Source organism: Mastomys coucha, unplaced genomic scaffold, assembly GCF_008632895.1.
Source record: "Mastomys coucha isolate ucsf_1 unplaced genomic scaffold, UCSF_Mcou_1 pScaffold15, whole genome shotgun sequence".
Classification (NCBI taxonomy): domain Eukaryota; kingdom Metazoa; phylum Chordata; class Mammalia; order Rodentia; family Muridae; genus Mastomys; species Mastomys coucha.
The window spans coordinates 39,564,950-39,576,116 of NW_022196897.1; the positions used below are offsets into that span (position 1 = coordinate 39,564,950).

General features: G+C 39.9%; 1 protein-coding gene across 35 annotated transcripts in view; it reads right to left on the reverse strand.

The window, feature by feature from the left end:
- Positions 1-11,167, reverse strand: part of Neb (nebulin) — a 195,210-nt gene that overhangs the window by 99,159 nt on the left and 84,884 nt on the right. For all 35 annotated transcript variants that reach the window (XM_031370219.1, XM_031370217.1, XM_031370252.1 and 32 more), the window contains exons 64-71: positions 10,503-10,610; positions 8,107-8,418; positions 5,991-6,194; positions 5,635-5,739; positions 3,650-3,757; positions 2,222-2,533; positions 1,577-1,780; positions 540-644 (exon numbers count right to left, since the gene is read on the reverse strand). In XM_031370219.1, the coding sequence (XP_031226079.1) occupies positions 540-644; positions 1,577-1,780; positions 2,222-2,533; positions 3,650-3,757; positions 5,635-5,739; positions 5,991-6,194; positions 8,107-8,418; positions 10,503-10,610 (1,458 nt within the window). The remainder of the gene's footprint in view (positions 1-539; positions 645-1,576; positions 1,781-2,221; positions 2,534-3,649; positions 3,758-5,634; positions 5,740-5,990; positions 6,195-8,106; positions 8,419-10,502; positions 10,611-11,167) is intronic.

An 11,167-nucleotide genomic window follows, 5' to 3' on the forward strand; every position in this document is an offset into this window, starting at 1 on the left:
GTATCCACTCCCCATCTTTCATTAGTCCTGGAATGACCCCCTGTATCCACTCCCCATCTTTCATTAGTTCTGGAATGAAGATACTCACTTCCATATTTGGCTTTACATGGTTTCTTGGGATCTGAACTCAGTTCATTACACTTGCCTTATTATGTGTTGACCATAAGCTGATGTTTTTGTATTTGTCTTTTGAAAATAAGATAATGAATATAAAAACCAAAGTAAGTACAGTGGACTACACCATGACTGTGATGCACCATGATGTGATTTTTTCCTACAGCAAAAAACAATGTGGTTGCTGGGCGGTGGTGGCATATGCGTTTAATCCCAGCACCTGGAAGGCAGAGGCAGGCAAAGATTTCTGAGTTCAAGGCCAGCCTGGTCTACAGAGTGAGTTCCAGAACAGCCAGGGCTACACAGAGAAACCCTGTCTCAAAAAGCCAATACAGAGAAACCCTGTCTCAAAAAGCCAAAACAAACAAACAAACAAAAAACCAATGTGGCCAGATGAAGGGAATCAAAGAGATGGTTAGTCTTACCTCACTGTAGTTTATTTTATTTTGTCTGGCCAACATAATTTCAGGTGTATCTGGCATAATGTGGATCTGGGTCTTGTCTTTGTCCCAGGCTTCTGTGTACAAGCGCTGTGAAAGATAAAACAATAAACAAATCAGAAAAAAGACCATTGTTTTAAATATGAATTTTAATGAAAAAATCATCAGGAAATTGAAACCCAGCCTGTTTGCCTACTGTACAAACAAAATACAAAAGAGTATATTTTGTTTGCACTCTTTTCAATCCCTTTGATTTTTATAGGATATCTACTATAAGCACAATATATAACATGATATATAAATATAATATAAACATAATATATAATATATAAACATAATATAGAGACATGCAAGCACACACATACACATTACCAGGCCACTCAAAACCAAATTAAAATTGCCAAATCAAGTATTTCCCCAGCATATTTACATATCTACATGTTTACTATGGCTATATTAAAACTCATTTCATGAGTTTAAAGGAGATTTAATATCCAAAAATATATTACTCAATATACTACTCTAATAGACTTAAAACTTGTTGAGACCAAAATAAACATTTGATTTTAATATGTTTTAAAACTTTTAATCATGTGTATGCATATAGGTCTGTGTGTGGGTATGTCCACATGAGTTCGAGAGCCCATGAAGACCAGAGACATCAGATTCCTTGAGGCTGTTCTTACAGGCAGTTATAGCTGCCTGGCATGGGCTCTAGGCACTGACTTACTTCCTCATCAAGAGCAGTAGGTATTCTTAACTACTGAACTATTTTTCCAGCCTAAGGGAATCCTCTTAATAACATTAATAATGCTACCTATTTCATAAACAGACAGCAAAGCAGAAATTCTTCAGCCTGTATTTGAATTTCTTAGATGAGGATATAAAGAACTCAATTAAATCATTGTACTTTGGATAAGAATTTAACTGGATAAAGTAAAAAAGATTAACTTCTAGACCCTAACTATTCATTCTGAGTGATCTACAGCACGGCTTTATTTTTCTCTAGACTGGGTCCTCACCTTGTTCATGTTGAGGGCATTGTTCTTGGCCAGCACCTGCTCCAGAGAATCAGTCACACTGGTGAACTTGAACTTGTTTGGAGGCTGGCGGTAGATGTTGTCGCTCAGGATCTCTGCAGCTCTCTTGCATTTGACCACATCCAGAGACCCAATGGGGACCCAGCCAATGCCTCTCATCCACTGAAGATCTGACTTGTACACATTCTGGGAAGAGAAAAAAGGCAGATCTTGCCACTAAGAATCTGTGTTGGTCTTACACTTGATCACATCTAGAGACCCAACGGAAACCCAGTCATTTTCCCTCATCAACTAAACGATTAAAAATGCTCTACAGTCTAGTGAGATCCAACACAAAAGCAAGTGCTACTGAACATATTGCAACACTTGATCTTAGAATGAAAAATAAGGACTGGAAGCATCAGGAAAGTAAACTTTATACATGTCTTTAACATACGAAGGTAGAATTCCGTAAAATTCCATCTTGTGGACAAATGCCCCTTTAAAAAATTAAGCAAAGGGCATTTGAAAAATATGATGGGTAGAAATAAAATACACCAGCTCTCTGAGGGCGCTACTTTATCTTAAATATAAATGTTATTATGAATTACTACCATAATCATGACCCCCATAGATCTCAGCACTCACATCGCTCTGGAGATCATAGGCCTGCCGAGCGTGGATGACATCATTCTGGTCAGGCAGACACGTCCACTGGTGTAGGTAGTTCCTGTAGTCCACATCGCTGACCAAGGTCTGGCACTTCTTGGCCAGCACCACCCCCAGCATGTCCACTGGGCTGCTGTACTTGGTCTTCCACTTCTCAAAGTCCTTCTTGTACTCCCTGTCACTCTGGATCTTGGCCACATGTATGGACCACATCATCTTGGGGTCATCTTCGATGTTGCGGGCTCCGATGTGGTGGCCCAGCTGCTTACGGTAGCCATCTTTATATTTGTACTAAAATAAAAATGCTTAGTTTTTTAAAAAGTCAATGGAATGGGTTAATACTTTTCATTACTTTAAAATCTTGTTATTTTTAAATTGCCAGTTCTTGCTGAGAAATAGGTACCTGGATATTTTCCACCTCTATTCTAAACTGTGGTTTAAATGTACAGCGACACTCTAGTGGGAATTCAGGCCAAGTGAAATTATCCTATATCTTACATATACCAAGTCTCTGGACATAAAGGCAGTAATATTTTTCAAAAACATGAATCAGGACTGTATACAATCTTCTCTTCATCTTTAGTCAGTGAAACCACTAACTATAAATCTTGTGATTTAAATACTAGTGTTCTTTAGTTGGCAGATTTTATTTCTTTTCCCATAACCCCACCCCCACCCCTACTGCCATCCCTAGTCTTTCTCTGATGACTTTCACTGAGTCTCTTGAAATGGATAGGACTAGACCTCCATGTTACATGTCCTGGGCCAAATGTGGCTGAGGTGAGGCTTCTAACAAGTGGGAAAATTACATGGGCAGGTTAGTGTTTTTGTGGTGGGGGGCAGCTCAGCTACCCTGCTGTTCTCTGACAAAAGCATCACTGAAATTCTAATGTTAAAAATTAATGTAGCCTACTTCTACCTCTTCCTTTTTCAGAGATAGGAGTATTCAATTCATCATTGTTATTTTGTTCATCTTTGTCTTTCTATTTGCATTAATTAATTTGAAGAGTACATTTCAAATAATTTCCAAAGGGAGAGTTGGCAATACTTCAGAGCAAGTTTGGGGAAAGGTAGAGTTTCCTGTCCCCTACCAGGTTTTTATCTGTTGGACAGAGAATACATAGTTATCTTCTGGGATTTTTCTATGCCTATGAAAGCTACATGATCAAATATAAAAAAGAAGTTTAAATAATTATAAATGTGAAATATTGTGGATTATGATTTAATCTTAAACCAGTGGCACCTGGATATTAACTTTTTGGAAATAAAAATGAGGCTTTTTTTTTTAAAAAAAATAAAATTTATGTGATTTATATTAACTGGCACCTGAATGTATCTTGTCACTCTGTTACTGAGCCTGCTTCCCCAACCCATCCACCCACATAATATCCATCTGTCACTACTCACGTCACTGGCGATATCTCTGGAGGCCTTGGCTGCCACAATGGGGATGGCATCGACCCGCAGGTCATAGCCTTTCTTCTTTGCTTCTTCATTGGCCAGTTTATACAGACTCTACCAAAAGAGAAAAGGGCCAATTGGCAATGTTGTGAAAGAGTATGTATCAAGTGATTTCCACCACATGATTTTTAAAGGCTACAACTGGATACAATCTAAGATCTGGTGATAGGGAAAAGCAAATGAATTCTAGTCGATTCTTCAAAAAGTATTTTGCTTGGTATGGTGGTATATGCCTTTAAGCTCAGCACTTGGGAGGTAGAGGTAGGTGGATCTCTGAGTTTGACTGGTCTACAGAGCAAGCTCCAGGACAGCTGAGATTATAGAGAAAAACTGTCTCAAAAATCAACCAACCAACCAACCAACCAACCAACCAACCAATCAATCAATAAAACACCTTCCCAAAAACTATTTAGTTTTGGAAATTGATGAGACATAGTAATGGGTATTAAAATTGATATAATTTATAAAGTATTTCATTATTGTAAGTTTATATAGCACTTCTAGAGTAATGATTAAAAACTATATAGATTCACATAATTTAGTAATATAGACTGATAAAATATAATCTTATATGTGCTATTAGCTAAAAATGAAAATGGGGAGCAGCATGCTCAGTATTATTCCTTTCATGTATATGGCATATGCTTTTACTCATTTCTTCTCTATTTAACTTTTATTACAACAGATAATATCTTTAACAGTGTTTAAAAATGAATAAAAATTAAGAAAGAATTTTGAGCATAGTGGACTATAATCACAACTTTAAGATTAGATTTTGGTTGTATTAGTAAAACATGCCTATAAAATTACACTTTCTGTGAATAAACCAGCCATCAGCATCGTTCATGGAGTGTCCTTCCACAAAAGAACCTCGGTTCCTTTACCTCTGACCTTTCTACACCCTGTTCCTCTCTCTACCCCAGATGGTACAGCGAGTTGTCCTCCTGCTGGGAATGGGTCTGGAGTACATGTACAACCCATTTCTCTTTTAGTAACCAGTCTCCTGCCCTCTCAGAAGGGCAGCATCTCTGAAGTCAAGTAGGGACAGACGATGTACTCTGGCTCAGCCCGTACCTGAGCTGAGAAACTCAACCATGATGGTTGGTTAAAGCATGCTTGTTTAACTCTCTCACATACCATACACTATGCTGTTTAATTTATTTTTAGCAGGTTTTTAAAAAGATTTATTTATTTATTTATTTATTTATTTTTATGTATATGAGTACATTGTAGCTGTCATGTGGTTGTTGAGATTTGTATTTAGGACTTCTGCTCTGGTCGGCCCTGCTTGCTTTGGCCCAAAGATTTATTTATTATTATTCATAACTACACTGCAGCTGTCTTCAGTCACACCAGAAGAGGGTGTCAGATCTCATTACGTGTGGTTGTGAGCCACCATGTGGTTGCTGGGATTTGAACTCAGGACCTTTGGAAGAGCAGTCAGTGCTCTTACCTGTTGAGACACCTCACCAGCCCCAAGTGATATTTTGACTATAGTTTCTACTCCTTCATTTTAATTTAAGACCAATATGGGGAAAAGTTGTTTATTAATAAAATCTCCTTGCTAGGACTATGAGACTTAGCCAATTAAAATATAGCACTCTAATATAGCTTAACACCTGGTGACCTTGAGTTCCAGGCAAATGAATATTATTTATTGGTGTAAATAATAAGCCACTGTTTTATTTGGCAAACTGACCCTTTATAAGTACCAAAAATACTCCTTGGTCTATTGGTTCACTTTAGGAATAACTTCAACATTTAAGAAACAATGTGAGTTCAGTTTGCTTGCAGAATCTCATGAAATGTAGCATCTGACCCAGAAATGAAGGGGGATGGGCCAATGTTCACATGAAAGAGCAACGTTATCCAGTGTCTGCATCTCCCACCACCCTGTATGAGAATCTCCACATGGCTTTGGTAGCCCCTACCTCACTGTAGTTGATTCTGTTCTGCCTTGCCAGCATAATCTCCGGTGTATCAGGCATTACGTGAATTTGAATCTTGTCTTTGTCCCAGGCCTCTGTGTATAATCGCTATAAAAATAAGGTAAGATGTGGAAAGAAAACCATTTAAATTAGGCACTCCAGAAAGTCACATTAAAACAGGATTATTGTTTGTGCAATTAGGAAAAATAAACTAGACTTGGATATTAGGCATCATCTAGAAGTCTTACTGCTTATAACAATTTAAAAGTTAAATATGACCCTGTCCCTTTGGAAGAATTTTGAATCTATTAGCCACTCAAGCAGAAAGGTGCTTAGGAAATCTAAGGTGGCTGCCTCACCTTGTTCATGTTGAGGGCATTGCTCTTGGCCAGCACCTGCTCCAGAGAATCAGTCACACTGGTGAACTTGAACTTGTTTGGAGGCTGGCGGTAGATGTTGTCGCTCAAGATCTCTGCGGCTCTCTTGCACTTGACCACATCCAGAGACCCAATGGGGACCCAGCCAATGCCTCTCATCCACTGGAGATCTGACTTGTACACATTCTAGGAAAAGGAAAAGAGGCCAGAGGCTCTTCTTCATCGAGGGCAAAGAGTGGCGCCAAGTCCATTTATGGTAAAGATGCAAAGGGCATCAATAAGAAAGTGTCATTCTATTGTTTCATAGAAAGCAAGTGTGACATAGTAGGCAGGTGAACTGAAGGACTATGGTCAAAAATGACCCAGAAATGCTTTCCTATTCACAATAAAATATGCCAAATATTAACTGTAAGGAAAGGAATGACCCCACTAACACCTGTGGGTCATGTTAATGACTTTTATAAATAATATACACAGGACAGAATGCCAGCCCAGAGTGAGAAGCAGCACCACACATGGCCCACAGCAAGCTGTCAGGAAATCCTTAGCCACATGAAACATCCTGTAGCTATCAAAACCTTTACTTTCTAAGAATACTGCCGGCATGTAAAAATGTTTTTAATATATATTTTAATGAAAACTGGAATGTGAAGCAATGTGGTTTGGAAACCTCTAAGTGTGTGGCTTTTAGGGGGTTGGGTTGAACTGGATTTTTGCCTTCAGTACACTTTTTCCAATATTTCAGATTATCTTCATAAAAAATGAGTGACTTAAATTAAGAAGGGACATATAATAATAAGGAAGCCTTGATATCCCCAAAATGTGGACAGTTGCCATATCACCCAAGATTGGGGACATTGCACATGTCACTGGGCTAGGGTCTCTGTCACTTTCCCATCCTATTCTCAGGGTAGGAGGCATAGGATAGTTTTGTAGAGTCATTCATCTCGCAATATGTCTCTCAATTCATTTTCAGCCATGTTTTTTTCTGTTAAAGGTTTTTACACACCCCATAAGTATTCAAAAACTACTTTCCAACAATGGTACCAAAACTGTAGTCAGCTAGCTGGGAGAAGTTCAGTAGCCTCGGGAGCAGAATGGGAAAGATAAATGGGAATTTCACAGACAAAGCCTCTGGCACTGCCCTGCATGGCCTGCTTCTCATGCTTAAGGAGCCACAGCAAGGCTGGCTAGCACAGTACTGCTATATCTGCAGTGGATGCTTCCTGCAGCCCTGAGACTAGCCACGGTGGGAAGAAAGTAATCCAGAACTGGCACTTGGCAACCAAAGGCCAGCAGTCTATCACTGTTGCTCCTGTATGTGCCTAACCCTTGTTAACTCCTCTTCTTCACAAACCACAAAGCACAGAGCAGGTGGCTGTACAGCTCAGTTGCTGACGTGTAATTATTGTGGCTTTATCTCATTCTCCAAAGCTCTCTAATGCTTTGCAATTGCGTTACATGTTCATAAAACACCCAGTGTTAGAAACGTGCTCCTCACACCCAGATCTGAGACAGCCATTCGCTGCCGATAGATGCTCGGTTTAGTCATTAGCATCTGACACTCCACACAAATGGAGCAAGTGTCAGCAAAACTGTCCGGCAGCTTGCAAATGCAGCAGCTGCATCATCCTCTGGGAGCAGACTGAGTGTCGTTAGCAGTGCTGTGACTAGAACTACAGAGGAAACCAATAGCAAAATCTACAGTAATTGTGCGTATGTGGTGCTGGGGATTAGATCCAGGTCTTACACACACACACACACACACACACACACACACACGCATACACACACTCTACCATTGAGTTACATTGCCAGCCATTCAGAGTCATTTTTTTAAAATAAAAATTTGCATTTTCAAAATTCGTTAACTTCCTAAAGTATATAAGAAAATGGTTTCCTTTTGAAGACTCTTGATTCACATTTTGTTTAATTAGAGTTCTGTCTCTATAGAATCAAATGTAGTTAGGAAACAGCATTTCCTTATAAGGATGTCATTTATCAACCAATACATTTTAGCTTGATAGGTCCATGGATTGTGTGTAAGTGCTGACCTTTTCATATAGTTTGGAGGCTCTTTTACAAATACCATACTCACATCGCTCTGGAGATCATAGGCCTGCCGAGCGTGGATGACGTCATTCTGGTCAGGCAGACATGTCCACTGGTGTAGGTAGTTCCTGTAGTCCGCATCGCTGACCAAGGTCTGGCACTTCTTGGCCAGCACCACCCCCAGCATGTCCACTGGGCTGCTGTACTTGGTCTTCCACTTCTCAAAGTCCTTCTTGTACTCCCTGTCACTCTGGATCTTGGCCACATGTATGGACCACATCATCTTGGGGTCATCTTCGATGTTGCGGGCTCCGATGTGGTGGCCCAGCTGCTTACGGTAGCCATCTTTGTATTTGTACTAAAGTGAAAATTCACAAATCAGGCTTCTATTATAAACACTTTGATGTAAAAAAAAATGTACAAAATCATGTTACTTTCATCATAGATTAACTGATTTTTTTTTTCTGATAAACACCAATTCCAGCCAGCATCCTGGCCTTTACCCTTAAAGCCTGTTGATGTGGTGAAGTAGATAGATTTCATACAACATACATAGGTTACCTCAAGTAACCTATGGTCTAGCACTAAGACACAGTCCTGAAAGCAGGAAGCACACACACTGGGGAACATCACTCATAGGAGTCAGAGTGAGGTCACTTGAACAGGGGAATCCTGAAGAATGGGATCTAACACACTGAAAGCATGGCAGGAAAAGAATGTACTTGGGAACATTGTGTGTTTATTAAAGACAGAAAGTAGCTTAAAGAGGTTAGCTTGTGCAACAAAGGCTATATTGGTAAAGTTGCTATTGCAACCCATCTGGTTAAGTGTGCTCTTAAAGCCATAGTGTTCTATGTTCACATGGGCCAACAGTGCTTTTTTTTTATTATTATTATCACAACTTCAGTGACTTCACTGTAGAACCTAAGCTAGTCATCTCCAGTATAAGCTTCCAATTTTAAAGATAACTGAGTTAGAAAGTATAGATGAATCAATGGGAAGAGGCATGGCATAGTGGTAAGGGATGAGTCCGTCTAGTTCAAACTTCACCATTTGTTAAGGCTGATTTCAATAAATCTGTTTGAATAATTCATAAAGTGGAGATAATGATAGCATCTACCACTTTGGGTAGAATATGAGGATAATGCATAGAAAACTCATAGTAGAGTTCTTAAAATTATTATGTAATTATTTATTACTATTGTCACACATCCTTTTGCTGAGGCAGAGAGGGGGCTGCTATATAAAAAATAAAGCGAGCCACTTCTAGTATGAAAAACAGTCTACCACTGTATTTGTGAACAGTGACCCTTGATATTTACAGCAAGTATCCATTTCTCAAGATTCCAGGAGGCACCAGGAAGGCAGGATGGCCTCTCCCTGGGATGGGGCAGGGAAAGGGGTGCTACACTGCATAGACAGGGCTACAGGGACGGTGCAAGCCTGGGCTAGAAGCCTCCATCTCAGACTGATAAGTATTTGCTCTTCATAATCTGATAAGGAGGGGTTGTAACGTCAGGTCCTACATGCATTTTTTAAATACTATACATTACAACACCACATAAGGCTAGATCCAGATCCCCAACAGAATGTAGGCTTGTGAGTCTCATGGCAGGTTCTCCTGTGAGCCTGTGATCACTCTTACATAACTATCCAAGTGTGCAGCTCTGTTCTAGCCTTCTTTCTGCCTTTGCTCCTGGGAAGGGATTTTTTTTTTTCCTTCTAAAAACATATAAATCCTATTCACAAATAGTAACTTTCCCATTTCCTCCAAAACCACGTTTCTGAAAATTCTCATACAAAGAAGATAGGAGGTTTTTTTTGTTGTTGTTTTTGTCTTTGTTTTTGTTTTTTTTGAAAAACACATTGTGTCCTGGCTAGTTTTAGGTCAACTCAACACATGCTAGAGCTATCTGAGAGGAGGGAACCTGAGTTGAGAGACTGCCTCCATAGCTGGATTTTTTTTAATTAGTGATCAATTAGGGAGGGCCCAGTTCACTGTGTTGGGGGGGGGGCATCCTTGGGCTGGTGGTCCTGAGTTTTATAAGAAAGCAGGCTGAGCAAGTCATGAGGAGCAAACCAGTAAGCAGCACCCCCCATGCCTCCTCACCTGCTCCTGCCTCTAGGTTCCTACCCTTTTTGAATTCCTGTCCTGACTTCCTTTGATGATGAACACTGATCTGCAAGTGTAAGCTGAATAAACCTTTTCATCTCCAAGTTGCTTTTTGGTCATGGTGTTTTGTCATAGCAATAGAAATGCTAACTAAGACACCCTGGATAAAGCTCTGGCTCCTCTAGTATTCACTGCCTGGGGGAGGCTGACCTCAGACATGAGGCAGATTTCTTGCCTCAGCCTCTTAAATGCCTTACAAGCATATACCACCACACACTGAAAACGCCACACCATGCTGCTCACAGATGGGAAGAGAACTCATAGCTTACGTCACTAGCGATGTCTCTGGAGGCCTTGGCTGCCACGATAGGGATGGCATCACTTCGTAAGTCATAGCCTTTTTTCTTTGCTTCTTCATTGGCAAGTTTATATAGACTCTAAATTTGGGCCGTCACCCCCCAAAAAGAAAGCAATTGGTTAGAGGTTGATGCTCATATCTAAAAAACTAATAGAGGGTTTAAACAATTCATAAAACTCTCCAGAGAGTGTCCAATATAATGTGATTTCTGAGTTCCAAGTCTTCTTCTTTAGCAACAAAGAAAAATGCCTATGAAGATTATTACATCGGATTATTCTAAACTTTTACAATGAATTAAATAAACAGATATACATGGGAAAAAATTTCCAGAGAAATTAAGCTAAAACCTAAGGTGGAAATATGTAGGTGAACTGATGTTTAAAGAAAGTAATTTACTTTATTCGACCTGGCTTTGTGCCTGTGACTATGTATGCTGTGGATGTGGCAGGAATGAAGGTGAGGACTCCCTCAGCCTTCGACTTTCTGGGAGAAGTGACGAGAGCCTGGTAATTTAGGGGACCAACTGCCAAGAAGCCAAACCACAAGAGGCAATTTAATCACAGAGTTCAAACACAGAGACAACAGTGTTCCAGGAAGGAGTGTGTGTGTGTGTGTGTGTGTGTGTGTGTGTGGTGT